The sequence below is a fragment of the Cyprinus carpio genome, chromosome B5 (genome assembly GCF_018340385.1).
Source record: "Cyprinus carpio isolate SPL01 chromosome B5, ASM1834038v1, whole genome shotgun sequence".
NCBI classification, from domain to species: domain Eukaryota; kingdom Metazoa; phylum Chordata; class Actinopteri; order Cypriniformes; family Cyprinidae; genus Cyprinus; species Cyprinus carpio.
Genome location: NC_056601.1, coordinates 12042148 through 12069117, shown reverse-complemented (window position 1 = coordinate 12069117; position 26970 = coordinate 12042148). Strand labels below are relative to the sequence as shown.

At 35.8% G+C, this 26970-nt stretch overlaps 1 protein-coding gene across 4 annotated transcripts in view; it reads right to left on the bottom strand.

Annotated features, from left to right (window-relative positions):
• LOC109065114 (latent-transforming growth factor beta-binding protein 3-like) overlaps positions 1-26970 on the bottom strand; it is a 41311-nt gene that overhangs the window by 10793 nt on the left and 3548 nt on the right. For 2 of the 4 annotated variants that reach the window (XM_042724354.1, XM_042724352.1), the window contains exons 2-16: positions 16191-16339; positions 11619-11733; positions 9570-9736; positions 9377-9482; positions 8422-8508; positions 4597-4716; positions 4348-4509; positions 3677-3790; positions 3562-3575; positions 3042-3111; positions 2748-2834; positions 2494-2619; positions 977-1102; positions 752-880; positions 446-565 (exon numbers count right to left, since the gene is read on the bottom strand). In XM_042724354.1, coding sequence (XP_042580288.1) covers positions 446-565; positions 752-880; positions 977-1102; positions 2494-2619; positions 2748-2834; positions 3042-3111; positions 3562-3575; positions 3677-3790; positions 4348-4509; positions 4597-4716; positions 8422-8508; positions 9377-9482; positions 9570-9736; positions 11619-11733; positions 16191-16339 — 1692 coding nt within the window. Of the gene's footprint in view, positions 1-445; positions 566-751; positions 881-976; positions 1103-2493; positions 2620-2747; positions 2835-3041; positions 3112-3561; positions 3576-3676; positions 3791-4347; positions 4528-4596; positions 4717-8421; positions 8509-9376; positions 9483-9569; positions 9737-11618; positions 11734-16190; positions 16340-26970 lie in introns of all 4 variants that reach the window. The other 2 variants (XM_042724353.1, XM_042724351.1) reach the window with 1 other exon arrangement.

The following is a 26970-nucleotide window of genomic DNA, read 5'->3' as shown; positions in this document are numbered from 1 at the left end:
GTGTTTCTCATCTGGTGTGAAAAAATCAGTTTGTATCATTTTTAATGCCTTTGAAAGAAGCTTTTATGCTCATCCAGGCTGCATTTATTTGATCAAAAATACAGTAAAAACAGTAATATTGTAAAATATTATTGCAATATTATTACAAAGAGAATTATAATTACTGAATAGTAGTGTACATGGTTTTTCCATGACCAATATCTAGCGAGCAGCGCGGCCAATAGATAAAAATAATAATATATAGTAAAAATATAACGACAGCAAATGGCATGCACAAACGGGAGTGAAAAGAGAGTTGTTTTGGTTTAGTCATGAAATGTCTGGAAGTCTGTGCTAGGAGCTGATGGTAGTCGGAATGGCCTTAGGCCTATATTTCTAAGAATATGAGCTAAACTGTTAGTGAGTGGATACACATGTATCTCTGTATGTGTGTAAGCATTCAGACCGTAACACACTCCTCCCTGTGCTTGGTATCCAGGTTGGCAGGGTATGCACTCATAGGATCCAACAGTATTCTCACACTGTTCGTTAGGACAGATACTCGGGTCCAAACATTCATTAATATCTGCATTTGAGAGACATCAACAGCATAGACAATGAGACTCTCACAAACATTCACTGACATTTAAATACACTGCTCATAAAAAACTGAATAAACCATTTTGGATGAACATGAACTGTTTATAGTTGTCTACAGTTCAAATTAATTAGGTGTTTTGTGTCTATGCATATTATGGGTGGGTGTCCTCACCTTCACAGAGAGGTTGTCTGCGTGATTTGCTCCGGAAGCCTGGCAGACATTCACACTTATACGATCCATGCAAATTAGTGCAATGCCCTCCAACTCCACAGATATCAGGCTTAATGCACTCGTTTACATCTGAAAACATACAAGTGTTAGCCATCTGTATAGATACGTGCACATTATATATGGTAGCTGTCCACTTCCTTTGAATAGACAATGCTGGTCGCTTACCAATACATCTGCGTTTCCCATGATGCATCACAGGTTTGTAGCCACTGTGACAGTTGCATCTGTAGGAACCCACGGTGTTAATGCAGGTGCCTCTACCACATGGCTCAGAGTCACATTCATTTTCATCTACAGAAAGAGTGAGAACATTGTATATATTTTTATGTTATCTTTATTGTCTAATATAGTTGTTTTATATAGTACTTTTATTAAACATTATACACTACCATTCAATTACTATACCATTCCATTTCAAATAAATGCTGTTCTTTTGAACTTTCTATTGACTAAAGAATCCTGAAAAAAAATGTGTCATGGTTTCTACAAAAATATTAAGCAGCACAACTGTTTATATTGCTGATGATATATGAAGACATTTTTCTTGAGCACCAAATCAACTTGATTTCTGAAGGATCATGTGACACTTAAGACTGAAGGAAAGGCAGCTGAAAATTCAGCTGTGCCATCACAGGAGTAAATTACATTTTAAAATCTATTCAAATAAAAAAACTGTTATTTTAAACTGTAATAATATTTTGCAATATTACTGTTTTTACTTTATCAAATAAATGCAACATTTACTGAGCATAAGAGACTTCTTTTAAAAACAATAGAAAATCTTACCAACTCTAAACTTTTAAATGGTAGTGTATAATATTTTATGCACTACAAATGCAGGCATTTATTTCGGAGTACATCCTTGATTTCATTGTTTGTACAGTATGTGTGTGTATTTACAGTACAGATCAAAAGTTTGGAAACATTACTATTTTTAATAGTAGTTTAAAAGTTTTAATAGTTTTTGAAAGAAGTCTCTTCTGCTCATCAAGCCTGCATTTATTTGATCAAAAATACAGAAAAAACAGTAATATTGTGAAATATTATTACAACTTAAAATAATAGTTTTCTATTTGAATATACTTTAAAAAAATAATTCATTCCTGTGATGCAAAGCTGAATTTTCAGCATCATTACTCCAGCCTTCAGTGTCACATGTAACATCCAGTCTATCACATGATCATTTAGAAATCATTCTAATATTCTGATTTATTATGAGTGTTGGAAAACAGTTCTGCTGTCTAATATATTTGATGAATAAAAGGTTAAAAAGAACTGCATTTATTCAAAATATATATATTTTTTTTTTTTACTTTTTATTCATCAAAGTATCCTAAAAAAGTATCACATGTTCTGAAAAAATATTAAGCAGCAGAACTGTTTCCAACTTTGATAATGAATCATCATATTAGAATGATTTCTAAAGGATCATGTGATAATGATCCTAAAAATTCAGCTTTGCATCACAGAAATAAATGATAATTTAAACTTTACATTTTAAAGTATAATAAATTTAAAAACAATTATTTTAAATTGTAATAATATATCACAATATTACATTTTTTTCTGTATTTTTGATCAAATAAATGCAGGCTTGATGAGCAGAAGAAACTTCTTTCAAAAACATTAAAAATAGTAATGTTTCCAAACTTTTGACCTGTACTGTACATGTGTGTACTCACCAACACAACTCTTTCTCTGTGCATGTGGTCGATATCCAGTGTAACAGTGGCACATGAAACCATTTTGCGTGTTCACACACTCTCCATGGCCGCATATATTCCTGTTCAGCTTGCAGTCATCCATTGCTGTCATACCCAAACCCAAAGAAAAATCCATAATTGTAAAAAAAAGCACTTTTCTTATTAAATTACCAAACAGAACTTTGCATAGACCAATACTGCAGATTTAACTGACAAGCTGTCATGGAACTCACGTGAGACCTGTGTCTGGGCCTCTTCATGTGAATCACTCTCTGGAGGCACATGGACTATGGGAGGAGTTGTTGGCCTGGCCACAATGACTAAAGAGACAGAAGCAAAAATGAAGAGGTTGGTAGAGAAAAAGACACATTTTAAAAATAAATAAATGCTTAAATGTTTGTGAGTAAATGAAATAAGAAATAATTATATAATTAATGCTATGCATACAACATTTTGCATTTTGTGTTGATATTTGCACTTCCATGTGAGCTGTGGAGAAACACATCGCTACATTTTCTAAAATGTACCTGGGTGGCGTGGCCCATGTGTGCTGATTGGTGAGAGCTGCATGGGTGTGGTCGTCTGAATTGGGATTTCCTGTTAGCATGAGAGCAAAATCAATTAAGTGAACTGTCTACAACTGATCTCCCATAATTATATTTATTAAGTGGGAAGTCGTGGCCTAATGGTTAGAGAGTTTAACTCCTAATCCTAAGGTTGTGGGTTTGAGTCTCGGGCCAGCAATATCACAACTGAGGTGCCCTTGAGCAAGGCACCGAACTGCCAACTGCTCCCAGGGCGCCTCAGCATAAATGGCTGCCCACTGCTCCGGGTGTGGGTTCACGGTGTGTGTGTGTTCACTGCTGTGTGTGTGCACTTTGGATGGGAAATGCAGAGCATGAATTCTGACTATGGGTCACCATACTTGGCTGTATGTCACATCACTGTATGTTATTAAAACTGTGACTTTGAGATTTCTGTCAAAGATGATTTTTGGTTTCTGTTCTTCCCTCGATTGATAGTTTAGGCATAGAACCAGAATCTTACCGGAAGCTTGACCTCTGAAACACAAACACAAAGATACAAGGAATAATCAGTCAATAAAAAAACAGCAATCAATCTTAAAGAATCTTTATCTCAGAACTGATTCAAATGTCTGTACCAGTGTCAGGATTAATGTATTCAATACTGGTCAGGAAGGGCTGAATGGTCAGAGTGCCATGATAGGTCAGGAAAGACATCCCCTTTCCCGCTGGACAGATCTTATTAAAGGAAGCTAGAGATAGAGTGAGAGAGAAAGAAGAATTAGAGAGAAAAATACCAAAGATTATTTTGTCAAAGGTTCAAAACCTTTAAAGATACTGACACATGTTCACAACAGGATTGGGCAAAATTCAGAATTGAAGAATTGAGCTAGAATTTTAATTTAGTTAGCAAAAAAGAAGCTAAATCTGAATTTGAATTTGAATGACAAGAGGAGGAATTTAATGGATTGAAACACTAAGAAATTCAGCATAATTCATTCTGGGAAATTAAGTGTTCTTCCACCCTGGTCTACAAAAGTTAATTTGTTAAATATGATAAAACATAAACTAAATACAAAATGTCTATAGGTAGCTTTTTAAACATCTCTTAAATATTTAAACATTAAAGTTCAAAATATTTTTCAAATTTTAAAGTCATTTTAATTCTACTTCTCTACATTCAAATTTAAATTGTAATTCTGCATCCCGTTTGCTACCTTCATATTTAATTCAGGAAATTAATTTGTTAAAATACATTCTCTAATCAATTCTGAATGGTGCACATCCCCCACTCAAAAGGCACACTCACCTGTCCCATCCTGTGGGCATCTCTCGCAGTTGCTTCCCCATGCTTTACCCACAGTGCAGCAGCAGATCTCCTGGGTAAGGTGTGTTAAAAGAGCATGCTCACATTTCCCTGCTTCCGTAACCATAAGATAACAGAGCCCCTGCTCAACTGTTGCTGTTGATGCTAAGAGAGTAAAAAGATCTTTAAGATGGTTTGTTGGCCATCCTGTATAGTGTTATATGCAAGTTTGCACACATATTTATGTCTTACCAACACAGCGTGTCCTTTCTGTCAGTACATAACCAGGTTTGCAGGTGCAGCGGAAACTTCCCTGTGTGTTTAAACATTCTCCATTCTGACACAGCCCCTGCAGCATACATTCATTTATGTCTAAGACAGAGAAAGTAAAAAAATGCACAAGAAGAAAGTCATTAGTATTTGTAATACATCCATGAAAAATATGTATTAAAAAAAAAAAACATTTTTGGTCCTTTATGAGTAAAATAAAGGAAATCAGTTTAGAATCAGGGTGAATGTTTATGCTCATGGGTAAAATTTAAGATGGTCTAACATTGTCTACAATGATTAAAAGACTATCCTTCAAAGATATCAAATTTAGTTAAATCAAGGTAAACCAACTGAGACATTTCACGTCAAAGAGAAAGTACTCAGGTCTCTTCTTGTCAAAGATCCAGTTTTGTAACTGATTTTCCAGCTGTCATTGTTAGGGCTGTTAAGTAATTCTACTGCAGTCAGAAATGGCGCTGATGGGTTTTTGAGAAGCAATTGAGAAGCAGGAGTTACTGTAATTCAAGGAGTTACTGTAAGTACTGAGTTTACTTTAATTCATCTTGTGCTATTTGTTCTGATCACATTGTTCACCTTAGATTTTTTCTGATTTCTCCTAAATAAATATTTTTATTTAAGAGGATACCTACAGTATATCAAAGGTCTTAAGCATCTGCTCGCACTAAAACCTGACAGATGTTGTTAGTCATTTTGCTAGTGTTCAATTTATTCACTTGCCTCGTCCCAACCAAGCATTTCCCTCAGTGGGATCATAAATGCAGCTTATCACTGAATTATCTGATATTTTTATGTTCTCTTCTGCTATTATTCTAAATCTGAAACTATGCAGGTCTATATACCAACAATATATCTCCTAACTGGCAGGAAGTCCTTGACTTCTGTCTCTGGAATGGATATTGGGACTGCTCTACTATTACTTGCATTTCTAGGATAAAATCCTTTTTAATGCAACTTAACAGGACTAATTGCAGATTTCTATAGGTGTTTAGGAAATTCTGTCACAACGTTTCTACCATGAAGGGCCCTAGAGTGAGTTGATATATCTTTAAATACATCTGAATTTTGTGAATAGTTCAGCTATGAAACTACTTGCATTCTAATTGGTTCATTCAGTTCAATGCTCCCAGCCAATCAGATTCACTTACTCGTTACTGTTTACCTATATAACCTGGACGTATTCAATGAATGCTATGCTTAATTTTATGATCCGAGCGTTTAGCAGAAAACCTATGCACATTCTATTTACATTAGGGATGCACTAAAAAGAACATTCTTGGCCAAAGCTGAAACCGAACAAAATAAAACACTGTGTCGAAGGTCGAATACAGAACACGGTTTTTAGCCAATTTTTTTTCACCACTGCATAAATTCAATAGCCAAATTGTACTTTTTACTGTTTTGTCTTGCTTTTCAAAGAAAAAAAAACCATAAAAATGTTTTAACACTGAACATTTTTACATTTTAGCAGACATTATACCAACAAAGCACAATTTAACTTAAAATTAATAAGTTAGTAAAATAATATTTTTTTTAAGACACCCTCCTTTAATCAGGCATGCATTTTTACTGTACAAATAAATGCAGCCTTGCTGAGCAGAAAAGACTTCTTTTAAAACATTAGAAAATATTACAATACTATACTTAGATTACTCGCGGGCAGTGTTGCCAACTTATCAACTTTGTCACTATTTTTAGCGAGTTTTCAGACCCTTCTAGCGACACATTTTCAAAAAAGTGACTAGCGACAAATCTAGCATTTTTTTCTGGTGTTATTGGAGACTTTTGGCGACTCTGACGTGAAAGCACATATTGTTCTTACTCTTCTCAACGTGCAGCAGGTGCTGCTGTGGGCCCCACCCCTGTCCCAAAGCACTCACTGGCGGCCCAGTCCTCGTGAGGCAGTCGCTCCCAGCTGCAGTCAGTTTGTAATGTGAAATGTTCTTTGTCTTACGGACAAACCTTAGTCATTTTACATGCAAATATAGCCAAAATCACAGCACAGACCACATGAAAAAATACTCTAGTAATTTATAGTAAATACTATAGTGTTTTTGAACTATAAAGTAATTTAATTAATTTGTTGTGGTAATTCTATAGTTGCTGTGGTAATATAACAACTATAGTAATATGAACAAATTACTTCACCGAATACTGTACTAAGTTTTCTACAACTATAGGGTATATTATAGTAAAATACACTACAGTTTACTGTAGTAAAAACTAAAGTATGTATTTATTACAGTTTATCAGTTCTCTATGGTTAATACTACAGTATGCTGTAGCATTCATTAAAGTGTTGTAAATATTATAATATATAAAATATAATACACTTTACTATAGTATGGTTCAAAAACACTATAGTATTTACTATAAATTACTAGAGTATTTTTTATGTCTATTTGATTTTATCAGACGATAAATCAGGATTTTTGTGCAGATTAACATCTTGAAAGGAGAGCTGGGTAGTCTTAAAGGGCCGCATTTCAGTATTTCATATTCATCTGTCTGACAACAGAAAACAGTAAAATATATTAATGAAAAAAGTATTATTGAGAATTTGGCTGCATTAAAATACAGTATGAGCACAGAGAGGCAAACAAATGTAAAAGGTAATATGACGCAATGACGTCTTGAATATGTTAATTAGTGCATGACATCATCTAGCGACATTTAGCGACTTTTCAAGCTGGCTTTAGCTATTTTCCATTGAAAGAAGTTGATAAGACTGCTCACGGGATGTTTTTTGTGTCACTCGCGCAAATTAAAACAGCGCAATCAACCATGGTGGAGATAACTACAATCGCAGTTTTGTACCTCTTGTCAAAAAGTCCCAAATACAATGGAAAGCCAAATGCCGACATGTTCACAGCACAATCCAGAGGAGGATGAATAATGTTAGGATTGTGTATTAATCTGTGTGTTACATTTTACTACTGTATATATACACTGATATTACTATTATTTTTATTAATGATAGCAGCATCTCTGTAGCCATGCTAATAATACAACTACCAATACAACTGATTTTAATGGTTTTCTATGCTCCAGACCTACATAATAACAGACGGCTACAACTGGACGTGTCAAGAAGCTCTTCACTGTTTAAGTTAATATTTTTGAACTTGTGTGGAAGATGCGATTAAGGGCGAATATTGTGTGTTCGTGGCAAACGTGTCATGCATTTCGCATCACTCGCGTCACTCCTCGCAAATTCGCCTCTATTCGCGTCTTTGCATTGACTTTGTATGTAATCTACTCGCGTGAATAATTACATTCACGTCTGGTGTGAACACACCATGATATTTGGTGCATCCCTAATTTACATTGATAAAGATTTTACAGTCTATCCCAAGAGTTGTCATGACTGAATTAATGTTCTAACAATTACTGTATTATTTTTATATTAATACTAAGATAACTAGATCACATGATTGAGTAGCTTCAAAGTTTTATCTAGTATGACTTTCAATTGAGGTTTGTAAATTTGAATTGAGGCCCAAATGGTAGTTATCATAAACTCCACCTACTACACATGAGATTCATCCTCAATAATCTTGTCAAAAAAATCACTGGTCTGGCTATGTAGCAAACAGAAGTATAAACAATTTTTCTGCCTGTGGCTGGATGTAACATTTCCCCTAAACCACATGATAGAAAATGTTTTGGCAGCTGTCTTGTTTGTGTTAATTTAATGTTCATGGATGTGTACATTTTATGAAAACCAACATAACTACAATTTGTTAAACCTATACAACACACACAATCCAACATGTACACACACATTACCTTGGCAGTGAGTGCTGTTAAGTCTCTTGTATCCCTGAGGGCACGTGGAGCCAAAGTCCTCTACTATAGTCTGGTGTTTCCCAGCATCTGCATGAGAGAAATTCAGACAAATTACTAATCATTTCTCCTAGAAAAAGCATCTGTACTAGCTGCTTTGGTTGTTTGACTAAGCCAGCACATGAAACTATGAAACATCACACCAATGGAGGGAATGTAAAACAAAGCTAAATAAAAATGAAAGTGGTGGAAGACATTGAAAAAATTGATGAAAGAAGTGTCTGTGAGGGGATGTAAGTCCAAGAGAAACTGTTAGCATGGTGTGCTGTGTGTGATGTGCTTCACTTCTGTGTGTGTGAGAAAGTGAGAAAAGGGCCGCAGTGGGAACATTTCTCTGAAGCTGATATTTTCTCTTCTGTATAAGAACACGCAAGAACAGAAGACAGAGTGGCTTTCCAGAAAGGCTTTTGCCAAAGCCAACATTTTTTCATCCTTTTTTCCAGCCTTCACTTTTGTCTCCTTTTACTGCAAAGGGTGTGTCACTGGAAAATATGGTGATGTAGCTGAGGCACGGAGACACTCACAGACATTCACACACACTCGAACGCAAACACTAACACACATCCACTCACACACAGAAGCGTTCACCAGGCCAGGATCACCGTCTGACTGAGCTCTGAGACATCAAATGAGTAACAGAGAGAAAACATTTTTCTTCTAGCCCATATTGAAACTTAACTCCAAGACTGCAATGACACATTCCTACCTGTCAAGCCATGACAGTGCGAAATTATAATAAAAAACAGAGTCAAGTGAGTTGAACTGTTATTTTTAAAGAATTAGTAATGAGAAGGGGTCGTTTTTGGCTGGACAGACACTTTGATCACTTTGACGGAAAGAGTAAAATGCAACCCCCAAAGAAAAGTAAAATTTTATAACAGAAATTATTTGAACTTACAAGGTAGTAATGGGCATTTGTAACATTTATTTTGGCCCCAGGAATTACCCACACTGCCACAGCAGTCTTCCTGATTGGTCAAACCAGGGAGAGGGTTACTACTACACTGTAAAAAGAAAGAGTAATAATTAGTGTAGTTAAATATATATTAAATAAGAAATTCATAGGCAAATCATATACTTCTATCACTCACAGCCTGTTTGGGTGTGGTTTCCTGGAAGCACCTCCCCTTTGGCTTGTGCGTCTGTGGAGGGAGGCGGGTCACAGTTTTGGTACTGTGAGGCTTGTTCTCTGAATGGTCGAGAGGATGAATGACAACTGAAGTGTCTGGCGTGTGAAGAACACGAACATTGACCTGCACTGGAAAGATAGAGTCCAAAAATAGGGAAATGCACAGTTAACTTTTCAATAACAATGAAGTTTAGAAGCATTAAGCATGAATATAAGATTTGATATCACAAATTAAAAAAAGGGTTAGGTATTTATTTTAGTATTTATATACATTTACACTTACATTTAGTCATTTAGCAGATGTTTTTATCCAAAGCGACTTACAAATGAGGACAATGGAAGCAATCAAAATAAACAAAAGAGCAATGATATACAAGTGCTGTAACAAGTCTCAGTTAACTTATAATAAATAATATAATAAATAAAAAGAAAACAGATAGAATAGAAAAAGAATAGAGCAAGCTAGTATTAGAGGTCTTTTTTGCTTTTGTTAATTGTATAATAAATGAAAAGAAAACAGATATAATACAAAAAGATTAGAAAGCTTTTTTTTAAGAATAGAATTAGAATAGAGAGTACTAGAGTTAGAGGGTCAAATAAAGATGGAAGAGATTTGTTTTTAGCCGATTCTTGAAGATGGCTAAGGACTTAGCTGCTCGGATTGAGTTGGGTCGGTCATTCCACCAGGAGGGAACATTTTATTTAAAGGTCCGTAAAAGTGACTTTGTGCTTATTTGGGATGGCACAATCAAGCGGCGTTCACTTGCAGAACGTAAGCTTCTAGAGGGCACATAAGCCTGAAGCAATGAATTTAAGTAAAGGGGTGCAGAGTCAGTGGTGGTTCTGTAGGCAAACATCAATGCCTTGAATTTTATGCGAGCAGCTATTGGTAGCCAGTGCAAACTGATAAACAGAGGTGTGACGTGCATTCTTTTTGGTTCATTAAAAATTAATCTTGCTGCCGCATTCTGGATTAATTGTAAAGGTTTGATAGAACTGGCTGGAAGATTTGCCAAGAGAGCATTGCAATAGTATAGCCTAGACAGAACAAGAGCTTGAACAAGGAGTTGTGCAGCATGTTCCGAAAGAAAGGGCCTGATCTTCTTGATGTTGAATAAAGCAAATCTGCAGGACTGGACAGTTTAGCAATGTAGTCTGAGAAAGTCAGCGGATCATCAATCATAACTCCAAGGTTTCTGGCTGTTTTTGAAGGAGTTATGGTTGATGTGCCTAACTGGATGGTAAAATTGTGATGAAACGATGGGTTTGCTGGAACCACAAGCAGTTCTGTCTTGGCAAAGTTGAGTTGAAGGTGATGGTCCTTCATCCAGCAAGAAATGTCTGTTAGACAAGCTGAGATGGGAGCAGCTATCGTCAGATCATCAGGATGGAATGAGAGGTAGAGTTGAGTGTCATCAGCATAGCAGTGGTATGAAAAGCCATGATTCTGAATGACAGAACCTAATAATGCCATGAAGACAGAGAAGAGAAGTGGTCCAAGAACTTAGAATCGAATAATTTTGGCTACAGTTAGAGATAAAACGGAAAAACCACCACCCAAAAAAAAAAATAAGGACATATCTGATAGGTAAGACTCAAACCACTGGAGTGCGGTTCCTGAGATGCCCTTTGCCAATAGGGTTGACAGGAGGATCTAGTGGTTAACCGTCAAAATTCTATTATATACTACAATAGAATTTATTAATATTTTGAATTAGATTTTATTTTTATTCAGTTTTAGTTTAAAATGATTTTTAAATGATAAAAATATTTTTTTTATATATATATTTTTACTATACAATAACAACACTGTAAAAAACATTTATATTGACCTAGATGACATATGATCATGTTTTGAACCCATCATCCCAGCCTGAGCTACAGACACACAGAATGTTATAGAATGAGCTTTAGTTACTCCTTTGATAATTTTTTCTGCATGGAAAAATGTATGTAAATGAGACCACATTACAGTCAAATTAAAAGTTAAAATGTCTTGTGTGCCAATTACCTTCAGAAGAGTGATGTCCAGTGCCTTGCAGAGTGAACACAGAGTGTGTCTGTTTCATCTGTTGCCGCCCACCTGTGCCACCTGGCTCTGACAGACTCTGGGACTCAGGCATCACCTGGAGAGATATTCTCAGTTAATAATTAAAGGGGTCATATGATGCGATTTCAAGTTTTCCTTTCTCTTTGGAGTGTTACAAGATGTTTGTGAATAAAAAAGATCCCTAAATTTGCAAAGACTAAAGTCTCAAACCCAAAGAGATATTCTTTATAAAAGTTAAGACTCGTCCACACCTTCCTAAAATGGCTCGTTTAAACACGCCCCCACATCTACGTCACTGTGTGGGAAGATTTGCATAATGCCGCCCAAATGTTCACGCAAAGAAAGAAGGCGTAACTTTTATTATTGCTGTAGTTTTGCTGCCGCCGCCATGTCGTGAAGATGCTGTGTGTTTTGTTGTGAAAGCGAAACTCCTTTGTTTGGCCTTCCAAAAGAGGACACAAAATCAGTGGTTAAGTTGTATTCACAATGCTGTTCCAGAACAGTTCAAACCAAATATACAGATGTGTGCAACGCATTTTACGTTTAACTTTTCCATCACATGCTTGAGGTATTCGGCCAATCACAACCCACTGGATAGCTGGCCAATCAGAGCACACCTCGCTTTTCAGAAAGTTGAGCTTCGTAAAAATGAATGCGTTTCAGAAAGGCGGGGCATAGAGGAGCAACAATAATCTACATTATGTGGAAAATAATGTTTTTTTTTAACCTTAAACCACATAAACAAATTTCATTACACCAAATACACAAAATAATGTTCTTTTTTAGCAACGTCATATGACCCCTTTAATCCAAAAAATCAGGACAAAACCCTTAAGAGAGATGAGACACATTCAGTAACCACCTTATTTTGCAACGCGGAAGTAAATACAATGACATACTTCCTTATAATGTGTTAAACTTCTGTTTCGCTAGCCGGTAGGTAAGGAGCGATGTGGTGGGAGCACACACAGAACACTTTTAAATACTGTGATGGTAAATATTTACCACACCCATGGTGTATAACACAGTGGGAAGATGAAATGATGAAGTGGCCTGCCATAACTTAAGAGGACATTTTTAATTTTGTTTTGTCACTTGGAGTAGACAGGTCTTCGATGCGGAATTATAAAAGCACTGAGGCATATCAGTACCTGCACAGCGGAAAAGTTTTCATTTAGGATTTAGGTAACTGGTAAATGACTAATGTCTCCTTTTTCTCTTTCATCTGTGAAAGCACTTGTTGATAGTTTTAAAGTAGTAATGAAATTTTTTTGTCCTTATCTGTAAACTGATTCCTTTACAGAGCAGAATTAGGGCTGATTAATTGCATCCGAAATAAAAGTTATAAATAACTTAAATATATGCTTGTACTTGTATATATATATATATATTTATATATATATATATATATATATATATATATATATTTTTTTTTTTTTTTTTTTTATTTTTTATGCAAAGAATCGTTTGACACCCCTGTTCAGAATGTTTTCAATTTGTTCTATGAGTTTTGAAAAAGTGACAAATTGACGATTATTTACCCAGCATTGCTAAACTGTATAATTTTCAGTGGGTTAATTTTTTTTTAATTGTGTGTGTGCATAAGAACGAAGTAATATAAGATCTTGTAAAAACTTTATATTTAATGGTCACACTGAATAATTCCAAAAAACTACACAACATATCCAAAATTACTACATAAAATGCCATGGAATGTAGACTCTCATGTGCTCCTCTATTGTATCAATCCAGTAGGAGATAATTTGGCTTACTACACTCTGGGACACATTAAAGTGTTCAGCAAGATCTCCTTGAAGTAAATTCAACTTGAGCTTCATCATTGTCATCAGAATTTGATCCATTATGTGCATCTTAAAATTGGAAGTGTAGAATAGCTGGAGTTATTTTAACATGTTCTTTAAAGACACTAAGGGTGAAGCCAGTGTACAATAAAGAGCTAGTGTCATTCTTGAGCATGGCAAGGGCTAAGGGATCTTCACTGTGGAACTGTGTTGTCTTGTGTAACATTATTTGATCCCCTGAGGCATAAGTGTGGTCTGTCAATGCCTGGACCTCCCACTGAGTGCAGGCATCACTGTACTGTAGGGGCAGCTGCAATGGCTCCGTTTGTGCAGTCTCATGGTCATCCTTGCTCATCATCTGCAAAACACAACACTGAAGTCAGTCAGATGCTCAGGAGAAAGTGATAAATTCTCCACCCCCATTTACAAAAAGAAATGAACACAAGTTTGGAAAAATTCGAGAGTAAGTAAATGACAGAATTTTAATAAAGCTATCCCTCTATGCGCTTTATTGTAACAGTTTTCTACTGTTATCAACAACTTCAGCTTAGCACTAAATATTATTCATGCCCAATAGGAGTGTCATCGATAAAGAAATAGTACAAACAATGTCTTTTGTTAGAGCACGTAACTTAACAAGAAGCTGTAACATACCTGTTTGTGGATATATGCTGACGAGACGTCGCCACAGAGTCTTTATTGGAGCATCGTTTTTTGGGGAATGGATGATTTAGGTCTGCCATCAACGAAGTGGAAAGAGCAAATGTACTGAAATTTCGGTGGTTTCGTTAAGTTTAAGGCTTTTAACCAAAGCCGACGAGCTTCTTCTCCCTTCTGAGGGGCGTGCAAATCATAGGGTGTCCCACATCCACACTCAGTTCTGGTGCGTGGATTATGGTAAAAACAAATGTCTTGGAGGTATTTTTACGCTTGAAACTTGTCTGATGATTTATTGTCTAAAAATAGTCTGTTTTAGGGCTTTGGTGATTATCACGGTTAACTGTATGTTTTTTATGGCTTTCATTATATAATTGTGATTAATTTAAGGGTTCAGTAAATAATTCTGATGTTAAATTTTTATATTTTTCTAGTTATTATTTTGCAGTGTAAGATTACATAGAGTATTCTTAATTCTAAGAACCGGCCAATACTGATCCAACACCAGCGCTATTTTTTTTTCTACACTACTACAGAATATCAATACTGTCTTTTGGAACTAATGGTCACTCTTTTTTAAACCCTTTGTTAAACAAAATATACTAAATACTCACTTCATTACAGAGAAAATTTTAAATAAAAGTTAAAAGACAATTGATTAAAAGTTAAAAAATATAAGCAATGAAATTTAACTAGCTGACTGTATAATTTAGAAGCAAAAACATTATCTTGAAAATAAACTTTGGTGCACATTAAACAATTTAAACATTATTCTGTTAACTACTTGTATTCTTACAAAGTAAAATCATGAAAATAAGATAGAAACCATGAGAAAAAGAAAAGCTTCAAATAATCTTTCTTTGTGCAAAACTTTGATAAGCTCTTAGCACATCCATGGTGCGGAATGGTGCACTTAAAGCAACATGGAGTCGCAGCACTTATACATATCTAGGGTGCAAAATGTGAATGAAAGTCGCAGCGCACTGCACCCCACATGGTACAAACAAAGAGAAGAGAAATGAAAGAGCAATGAACTCCAGAAAGATGTCATTTTATGCGAATCCCCAGACATTTATCTATACCTTAAGTATTATAATGGGAATATATCATCTTGGAGAGAGAGTTTTATCGTGCTGACTGTCATAACTGAACGTGAGGTGCTGTTTGAATGCTGAGTGGAGAACAACTGACAGCTGCAGCAGAAGGAAGATCAATTTCTGTAAACTTAAATTTAACAATGTTAATATAATTCTGTCCCTCACATTAAGATATGGAATGGCTTACAGTGCATGAAAAGCAAACTGGTGCTCTTCTGTTTCTTTTGGTGTATGACTCCCCCTTCTGCCGTATAAAAAGCACAATAATCACGATTGTTTAGATCAAATAATCACAATTAGACGGTTATTTAATTATCGCGACAGGCCTAATAATGACACCCTCTAACTACACAAAGTACATCCATATTAAAAGTAAACTAGCCTGTAAAATCCACACAGTGAACACAAAACTACGTAATCACAATACAACTACTATTAGCGGAAGTGCTTTACCGGAAATCTGACACATTATAGTTTGAAAATGACGGCACCCGGGCTTGCATGAAAAATATAGTGGATAGGGATGCACGATATTGAATATCCAATATTTTTCAACTAATTTTGGCCAATAGCCGATGCCGATACGGATTTCCTTTTGTTTAAAAACAACACCAAGTCTCTCCTGTGCAGAAATTATAAACAAATTATTTTTTAATTTTGAATAGTTTTCAACAAAAACGTATTTGTTAGAATTAATAAACAATGAAGTTAGTGCATGCAAGTTAATCCTCTTATCGGCAAGACATCTCAGCACATTTTTTCATATCGGGCCAATGCAGATATTTGCATTTTAAGGTATTATCGGGCGATTCCGATATCGGTCCGATAATATCGTGCATCCCTAATTCAGTATATTCTTTCTATCACAACTGGTTTTGCACCATCAGTTTGTCTGTTTGGAATCAAGGTGGCAACTGGAAAAAAGGTTGCATTTACAATTAAATCAGTGGAAAACACAGTGTGAAGGAGACGCTCACCTGTACATTGTAGACTGGCTGCTTGTTGCCTCGAGAAGCTTGAGTCCGAAGTGGGAATTGGCAGAGGCGTCCAGTGAATCCTGGGGGACAGAGACAATGTGTGCGGGTACTGCATACTCCTCCATTCATACAGGTGAGAGGACACACCACTGCAAACACAGACAGATTACAGATTAGACATGACACACCGGGTTTGACAATATTTAGATATTACAATCATTATAATATATCATAAAGTTTATATATTATCATATCTTGTATAGTTTACATATTAACTATATAATGTAAATCAAACACATACATTTTTACATATATAGAGAGCATTAATATATGAAAATTACATAATCCACTGAGATTAAACATACTAATTATTTATGAGGGCAGACTGCACTTTATTTTTCACTGTCATAAAAGCACAAGGCCTGGTTTAAACATGGATTCAGAGTATCTGCTTTATATTGCGGCGTGTCAGACTGTGGTCTGGTTAGAGCGCTCTTATGTGGGCTGAAATATCAAGCCAGGCTTAACCAGATTATTCTGGAACACTGGCATCATTTAATACCAGCTCATGGTGGTTTCAAAGGGAAAAATCCTGTGTCTTTCTGTTATTGTGTTCTACTCTGTGAAGAGCTACTCTATAAATTATTCACAAGTATATTAAGTGACACCTGAATGAAAGGTAGGAGATGACAAAATGTTTTATTAAACTTTATAAAAAGAAAAAATAATAAAATCATTTTTGATGATTTAACATAAGAAACAATACTGACAGCAAACATGAAAACACTATTTTTAGAGTTTCTATAGTTTATAGAATAGATTTTATAGTTTTTAAAATGTACTATTTGGAAAAAAGTAAAATCCTACATACAACATGATAAAAATTTTTTAACTTCTTTTGTAACAAAAAAAAAAAGTATGCTGTAGCGGTGTGTAATACTACACTGTACTACAATAATAGCAATGCTTTTTAACCCTTTCCCCGCCACTTAGGAGTTATCTCGTCATTTGGAAGACAACACTTCCCCACCATTGACGAGTTTTTACAGCTTTTTGTGTTTTCACTGTTATACACTCGGGGGCACTATAACACATCTTCTGAACGAGTATAAAACCTTCCGAACAAAAACACACGTGAACGGGATGGAAAAACTAGCGACCTCTTATGTAAACAGATGCATATGATAAATAATGAGATCATCAGCAATAGACAGCACATAAATGAAAACTGCATAATGTTATGGAGTAAAATGATCATCCAGGAAGTGGTATATGCAAGTGCTGTGCAAGCTTTGCAGGTGTTGGTGGAAGCGATTTACTGGATTTATGCTTTGATAAACGTATTGAATATTATCCATATGTAGTTTTTGATAAAAATTAGATTTTCTCACCTTTTTGCTCAAAATTATACATTTTTATGAAACCTACATATATTTAAGTGTTGGTAAAAAAAGAATGCTTTTAGATAGAATAAAAAGGCTTTTTTTAAGTAGATGCTGTGATCTTTATTTGAGTGTATTGAATATTCAAATATTCATACAGCAAAATATACTGTAGGCCATCAAATTTTAGTGAAAATCATCAAAATCGCTGGCGGTTGCTGGCACCTTTTTTCAAAAATGCTGGTGGGGAAAGAGCTAATAGCAAGAAAATGAACGAGCTAAATCTAATCTCATCTAAAAAACACAATCCTGTAAATCACACATGCAAATTTAGACTACAGCCTATAATCAGCAAGAATTTTTATTTAAACATTTATTGTAACATTACACTCCTAGTTTTAGACTTAATATGGAAGAAAATGTTGTCAGGAACACAATTTACAAGCAAACATAAAAGTAAACAATTTAAAAGCATTTTAGAAAGAAAAACAAGCCACAATTGATCCAGCGACCATGAAGTTAATGCAGCACTGCAAAGATCTTGACAGCAGTTGTGCAAAACAATACAGAAATTCCAGACTGGACAACCAGAGGACATTTTGAAGAGCACAAAGGCATATGCTCAGGCTGGCAGTATCAAACTGTGGCTCGCCTGTAGCTAGATGAGGACAACACACGGAAACAATTACAGCTGGCCGGACTCTGTCTGCGTGCGTATGACTACCACCCACACACTCTCACACTGATTAAAGCTTCCACACCACCAGCATTCTTACTTTACATAAAAATAGGATGACTTTATATAAATGTGCTTATGAGAGAGACAGAGAGAGTGAAGCAAAACCAAGCTAACACAGACACAAACAAACAACCTAGTTTCTAGCAAAAGCAAAAACAAACAGCTACATGAGTAGAACATGAAAAGTAAAAAGGTTTCTTTCTTACTTTATTGCTTTCTTCCTACCTTTCTAAATGTCCAGTAATCATAGCAGAGACATACTGAATGTAAAGTGCCATTCTGTCAGTGAGTGCATGTGTACCGTGAAGCTTAAATGGCTATGTGGGTGTGTAGGGTGTATATATGGCTGTGAGTGATTTTCTGTGTGGATGGAAGCTTTTGTTTTTGCCTATGATGTGCAGATATATTCATAACCATGTGTAGATTTGTGTGTGTGAAGCTGCCTGTCTGTGTGTGTGTGGGGGGGGGGGGGTGGTTGATATGCCTCAGTGTGTCTGTGCTTGCTGAGTTAATTGCAGTACTCCAGACAGACAGAGGTTTTAAAAATACAGCTTTAGACTTCACTACACCACTAACTCATACGCATACATGTGACTTTTCCCAGCAGCATTTAGTTCACAGGGAATGTGGTGCTTTTGTAGTATATCTTGCTCTCTTATACCCAAAATTTTAGTTTAATTGTCTAAATCTGCTTCAACTAGCTTTGTTTTGCTTATAAAATATTTACTTTAATCTCAGAAAGGCCAGAACACTGACAAAAACTCTAGAAATCTTACAACACGTGTGCTTATTATGTCTGAGCTAAAGAGCATGTTAATGGATTTAACAGACCCAATATGTGTGCGTGTTGATGGGTGGGGTGTATACGATAGGACATACTGTGTGATAATTTTCTGCGGGTTAGTTGGGGGTGTGTCTGCTGTGCTCATCTAATCCATTGCCTGTCTGAAAATCACTATGTATTTACAGTAAGAAGCTGAAAGCTTCATATCAGCTTTCTCACACCTCAGTTTAAAAAGCAGGCAGCTGAATCCATAAACCTGCCACAGCAGTGGATAAATCAGCAGAGTTCAAATCAGGTCCTTGAACGGCTTTAATCTGAGACACACAAGGAAAATAAATAACCTTTTTCAGATTGTGTTCTTAAAATGTCTTTGCTCACCAGTTAAATATTTAAAATATTTTTTATGTTGGCCACCATACTAATTCATTCTAGTTGATGTAATGTAATATATTGTGGGGGTAGGTCAAACTATACTCAAATGTAAATCACTTAGGAGTGAGCAACCTTAGCCTCAGTCAAATCCCAGCTAAAAGTTCACTTAAAAAAGCACCCCGTGGCAAGACAAAATTACATATGCAATGTCTTTAATATGTCATCGCTTGCAGGCAGCCATATGATTAGAGAGCAAACTAAGAGTTATGCTTTAAATTTCTCATTGATGTAAAATAAACAAGTATCGTGTCCTCTCCGTCTCAATAATAACTCAGATTTAATAATAACTCAGACTATGCTCAGATTTACCAAGATACCAAAGTCTGCCATCAAGTCAGAAGTTTCATTAAGAACTTAAAACAATCTTAACAAATTCTAAATTCATGTAAATGATTCATACCTAAATCTCTTGACTTGAGATATTAAAGAGCAATGTCTAAGCATAAAACTGCAATCTCTATGTGACTCTGTGACAGAGGAGCAACACCCATTTAGCTCACTGCAAATTACATATAAAAGTCACCATTCAATGTTTGGGGCTGTTAAGGTTTGGGTTTTTTAATATTTTTGAAAAACATTTTTATACTCACCAATGCTGCACACATTTTATCAAAAATACAGTAAAAGCAGTAAAATTGTGAAATATTATTACAATTTAAAATAACTGTTTTCTATTGTAATATATTTTAAAATTATTATTGAATTCTGAATTTCTTACCCCAATCTTTTGAATGGCAGTGCCAAATCAAATCAAATTAAAGAAGGCAAACTTTAGCAGTCTCCATCAAAACCTGTTAACACAATATTGTTGTCAGCTTTGCATCTCTGATCCTCAGTACAGAACCGCATTCTGTCTGTTAGTATTTATCTTATCTTGTGTTCAATAAATGTCTTTAACCCAAAAAATTACCTTTCGCAGAGGTATGAAAAAAGATATTTGCTCTGACTTCTCTCTGAAACTACATGCACACACACACACCACCATTCACTCACAGAGAAACACACAGCTTTTAAACAGTTATACTGCAAACCGCTGGCCATAAACAATTATATTCAAAACAAAGGAAATAACTAGGTATAATTAATTCAGAGGTTTAGAAGGAAGGAGCAAAAAATTAAAAAATGAATGGAGGAACTGAGACTGTTTAAAATATTCACACAAAGAAATGTAAGCTGTTTTCCTTTAATGCACCAGTGGCAGAGCAGGAACCAGACCTGTAGGTGTGTGTGTGAGAGGAATAAAGACACCCATTAGCGCTGTGGTACATTGGTACAGTGGTGTAGAAGCAAAGAAATGTTCACATTCCTCAGATACCCTGGCGCAAAGGCCAGCAAGCTCAGACACATACACACAGAGCACTGGCTCTCCCTGGCAGAAAGACTCATGACTTAACCACAATCCACTCGAGCTTTTATTAATTATTATTATATACATAATAGACATTAAGTCTCTCCTCTTCTCTATACGAAGGCCTCTCTCTTTCATTAATAAAGCACCAGTGCTTTTATCCCCAGCCACCTCCTCACATAGATGAATCACTTTAGCACCAGTCAACACTAGTCATTTATGCTTCAGCTGCATGGTTATTCAGTTCAGAGAAGCTTCAACACCTACATGCGAGAGTGGTTAATGACTAACCCATTTAAACAGTCAAAAGTTATCAAGATTTTAACATCAAAAAACATCATAATTTAGAAGTTATAGGCTTTTTTTCTGTCCTGTTTAGACCCCCTCATTGGAACGCTACATTTGAATAGGTGTGGAAGATTGTAGATTCAGAAGTAAACGCCCATTGCTATGATTGGCTAACAGTTGTTTATGTCTGACACCCTACATTCTTCACAGATGTACACAGCTGTGATTTAGGTTAAAACTACATAAATACTCATATCAAACGATCTTATAAAGCAATAGTGACCAAGTAATAAAAACAGTTACCCACACTTGTGTGGTGCGACATCTAATCCAATATAGTTGATACGGCATCGTCATTTAGTTTCAATAGATCTGAAAATCCTGGGTCGATTTGTGCCTTTTTAGTAAATGAATTTGCAGTAAAATGAAGTGAAGCACCAAATTCTTACTGACACGGTCTGGCACTTAATTAAATATAAAGTTTATCGTTTGGTTTCTGCTTGGACCTGCATTTGCCACTCTTATCATTTACCTACATTTACCTACTATGTGCACGAATAGGTAGGTGGGGCTAAACAGGCAGCGATGTAGAAGCAGGTGTTGAACTTCTTTGGGGGAGGCGGTATTTAGCCACACTATTACGTCATAAAGTGGTACATTCCACAGCTTGTCGTTTAAACAGACTGGATTCAATATAAGCTGTTTTTAGACTAACAAGAAAGTTTTGAGTTCTGAAACTTGCATAATGTTTTTATAGCACAATGGCCTCTTATGTATCAAAAGATTAAGGGAATTTTGATTTCTCAATTCATGACCCCTTTAAACATGACAAAAGGAAAGGGACTGATCTGATGTGAAAAAAAAACACCAACCATGATTATTTTACCCATTATTTTACATTTTCAGTGTAATGTTGCTTATAAAATAAACATTTAAAATATACAAGAAAAACTGCAAGTGACCAAGCAGACACATTGGCCAACAGGTTACTTTGGCACTGGACTGAATAAACACACAAGCAGTTAGCGGTAATCCTAATATGGATGGGCAACAACCACTGACCTGCCTTTCAACAAATCAGTAAGGTCATGAGGTTGATCCAAAAACATCAGTAAAGCACTACCTATATCATGCACTGTAAAAAAAAAAAAATCCTTAATACAAATACACACACACTATCAAACGCCTGGGATCGGTAAGATTTTTTTTTCTCTTGTACTCACCAAGTTTGCATTTATTTGAAATAGATATTTCTAAATGTAACATTATAAATGTCTTTTTTTGCAATGAATGATCAATTTATTGTGTTCTTACTGCTTTCTTTCAAAAGAAAATCTTACTGACTGAAAGTTTTGCATGGTAGTGTGTAAAAGAGATGCAGGCACGTAAGAATGACAGTTCTACTCTGAACAGAATAAAAAGTATTGAAATTCATTACACTGCCTAATTTAACACATTTCTTCAATTATCATCTAGAAAACATAGCACTTCCCGCACCCACTAACACATCAATACCAACTAACTTATCTGCTAACAAAGTTACTAGCAAAAACAGCAACAAACCCTCCCATTAAATTGTATGTTAGTAACTATAATTTAGAGTTCTAAACACAAACATACGGAAAATATAAAAGTGGCCATTAGTGTCAAAACAGAAGGTGGGGCAAAAGAAAAGTCAACCTAATTCAGTTTCTTGACAAAAGCCTGGGATTGTTTATTTCTGTGGGCAGCAAGATAACAAAAACAACAAGCACACACCCATTGTAATGCTTAACCCAAGTTTCCCAAAAATATACTAACTATATATAATCACTATCAGCAGTGTGTTAAACCTGACAGTCATAAAAACATCAGAGATACTTTAAAAAATGCTCACCTAGAGTCTGGAGAAAAGTCTAGAAAAGAGAAGAGTGAGTGTTTACTGAAAAGGAATGTGCATGTACTGTACTGTATATCAACATACATATTTCAAACATTTTCCTAGAGATAAACTGTAGCATTAAAAGCTGTTTGACTTCCAAAAAGCACAAATCAGCTCTCCAAAACAGCATACTTCAAAGCACCTCCACTTTTGTCAAGAGTCTGACTTGAGCTAAAAATATTTTTCAAAATAACTTTCATCCACAGATCATACAAAACAAACAGACAAACAAAAAAAACAAACACATCAAATAAAACATCAAACCAATGCAGGGAAACCCCTTTCTTTCATCTCAATGTTTACATTTTCCTGCTATGAAACTGCATCCTGCAAGCTTCTTATACATAGTGGCATGAGGGGCAAGAACATGTCGTAACCTTGGCAACAGCAGAAGTTCCAGATTCTGAAAGCCAAACAGATGTGAGCAGGGATGGAATGCCGACAGGAGACTGTGACTGTGATGTCATCATCAGTGCTTGACAGGTATTTGTGTATTTATGGAAAGAAAGGAAGAGAAAGGGGGATATTTAGAATGGAATATTACGGGAAAATAGAGGGAAAATAGGCCAGACACTGCAAACACTAACTTTTATACAATACACTAAGACTATGATGAAATGACTCATTGGAAATTTATTTTTTGAGAGTTGTTGAAAATATAAATGGATTTGGAAGCTATTTGTACCTTTTCTTGAAGCACTACCATGAATCCAGAATTATCAAATGAGTCTTGATGTGGTGCTTTATTTGTCCATGTTTAACTGAAGTTTTAAGGTTTAGTCTGACTGAGAAAATATTGATGTTTTGGTGTCTATTTGCCTGGGCACCAATTAAAGTGAAAACCAGAAATGATGTCCTGATCCCCATAATAGAGGCGGTCCCTGCAATGGCAGATTAAATAAAACCAGGAGTCCAAACATAACGGTTGACATCACTGCCTTCTGCTGATCTATGATTAGTCTGTGGAATTAGTCTGTGATATTATTAATCAGTAATATTTAAATGTCTTGGACCTTCCTTAGTCAGGGACCAGGGTAGTGCCATATTTAATTTTTGACAGGAATGAAAGCAAGGCTATAAGGGATAGATTCAACGGACTGTACTGTTGTTTAACAACATGTCAATTGTTCAGCTAACAAAACATCTTTTTAAACAAACTTTCAAACTTCAGAAAACAGTTTTGAAAGTTGTGAGTTTTGAAATTACGTTATTTAGTACCTTAACACAATATGTACCATTGTAAAGACTGTGGTCTACCCCTCACAGCCACGTTTTCATCCTGTCCGGTCAAAATGAAAATTCTGAAAAACTTTTTCACTTTTTGGATGAAAACAACTCTGGATATTATTAACTTTCACTGCATGGACAAAAAAAAAAACATATCTTACTTTATGTACTTCTGAAGAGAAAAGGTCATCCAGGTTTGAGTAAATTATTAAAGAAATTGAATTTTTTGGCTGAACTATGCCTTTAAATACTAAACATCACAAAAGGACTATGGAGGGGAAGTCTATAATGCTAAAAGTGTCAATGAAGCGTGTAAAAGAATTAAATTAGTCGTATCACTCAAAAACCTTGTCTACCGTTAACCTTCAGATGTTTTCGCTTGTGAATAAATAGGGTATGCGGCCAATACCAAATACACATACATATACAAACATTCCTCTGCTCTGCTTTAAATAACTGGCCTCATTCTCACAGTGAGAAGCAGTGAGTTTACTCAGAGTAAACCAGAATGCTTGTTTAAGGGCCTGAGTTTCAATATTGCCCTTTAAAAAAGCCCACAGCTGCCACCTCTCCCTCAAATACAGACTTTCATTTATACACAGTGTTCTCTTATCACTTTCCAACACAACCTCTAATTGGGGTTTCAAAGTCTTAGACTGGCAAGACCAATTATGCCAATTGCATCTCACTCTGCTTTTCAATCTTCTGCATAAGAAATGTATGGGAAACTTTGCAAGGAAGAATTGGAAATATGATCCACAAATAAGCAAAGGTTAGATAAAAAGGACAGCGAGGGGGAAAGGACTGAGAAACCAGAGGTTGATGACACAGAAACTAATAACTACTGCACTTCATACAACAAATGGTAGATGACCACTGACTCACACGCTCACAAACACACAAGGTTTGGCATGCTTCTGGAATGTTCGACTGGATTTCTGACACATTTTCCACTCTCAAACTGCTCCTTTGTGGCTTGCTGCATGGATTTTCCATGCATAGGAGCAAAATAAGAGCAGGGGAGGAATAAAGCCTGATTAGCCCCAAAGACATCTTGTATCTAGTTATGTAATAAATCTGGCTCTTACTATTGTGTGCACTCTAATCACAGCATACAGTGAGCACTGCACTTCACAATAGTTAAATAAAGAGGGATCAAAGACTGTGCTGTAAGTACAAGTTAAAATAGAATTAAAGAAATGAACAGAAGTCACCAAAATACAAGAAATATGTGACACCTATGTGAAAGAGAGGGAGTGTGTGTGTGTGTGTGTGTGTGTGTGTGTGTGTGTGTGTGTGTGTGTGTGTGTGTGTGTGTGTGTGTGTGTGAATGAAGACTGAAATAGGCATTGGGTAGTGTCTCTGTGGCATGCTGGCATCGTTCTGGGCACTCTGTGGCACTTTGCAGAAGTGGAGGATGGTTTGGAGTTTACACACCTCTCACCACAAAACCCAGATCCTGGCATTGACAGACAGACAGAGAAACACAAAAAGAGAAAAGGAGGCTGCTTTCTCGGTACTTAACAAATTGCTAATGAAACTGCCAGTAAATAAGCAAATATTAAACAAATAGTTTACCCAAAAATTACAAGTTGCTGAAAATTTACCCACTCTCAGGCCATTCGAGATGTAGATGAGTTTGTTTGAAGAAAGATGTAGGTTTGAAGAAATTTAGCATTACATCACTTGCCCTTCAGTGGATCCTCTGCAGTAAATGGGTGCCGTCAGAATGATAGTTCAAACAGCTAAGAAAAACATCACAATAATCCACCACACAACTTCCAGTCCATCAATTAACATCTTATGTAAAAAGCTGCATGTTTGTGTGCGTTGTGTGGATCACTTGTTGATTTATTGTGATGTTTTCATCAGCTGTTTGAACTCTCATTCTGACGGCACCCATTCACTGTAGAGGATCCATTGGTGAGCTAGTGATCTTCTGACCAAATCTGTTCAGATGAAGAAACAAACTCATCTACATCTTGAATGACCTGAGGTAGCAAATTTTTTGTGGGTAACTATTACTTTAACAAAAAGAAAAGGTAGAGACTCTGCATATCAAATAAGATGAGTCGACATGTGAGTATGTCTTTAGGTGCCTGATCCTCCAGACACAGACAGTGTGTGCATTCCATGACTGAAACCACAAAGACTAAGTCAGAGAAAAATGTAATATGTATCATCTTGACAGCTGAGTCAGGCTTTAAGCAAAATGTAAAAAACCTAATGAAATTGCTGACATTAAACTAGTTTCTTAATGATGATGATAATTATACAGCTTTAACATTGTAGCTGCAGTGCTTATTTCCACAGAACACCATGAGCTGTGGACTCTGGACAAGTCTAAGCTAGTGACTGAAAGACCTTGCAAGAAGACTATTATTCTCTAACTGTTACGATCCCCCTTTTTTGTCTGGGGAGGGAAAGGAAGTTAACACATTTTGAGAGGAGAGAGTGGGAGAACTTCTGTCTCCAGGTCCCAGGACAAGCACAAATTACAACACCACCATGTTTTAAAATAAAAAGATTTAACAGGCTTTATATTTTAGGTAATCAGTGGTATACAAACTTCAGGAGGGAAAACAGACAAAATAACAAAGAAAATATACACTTACTGAAGGTTTGTGGACATAACTTACCTAACTTCAAAAGAAAAAGA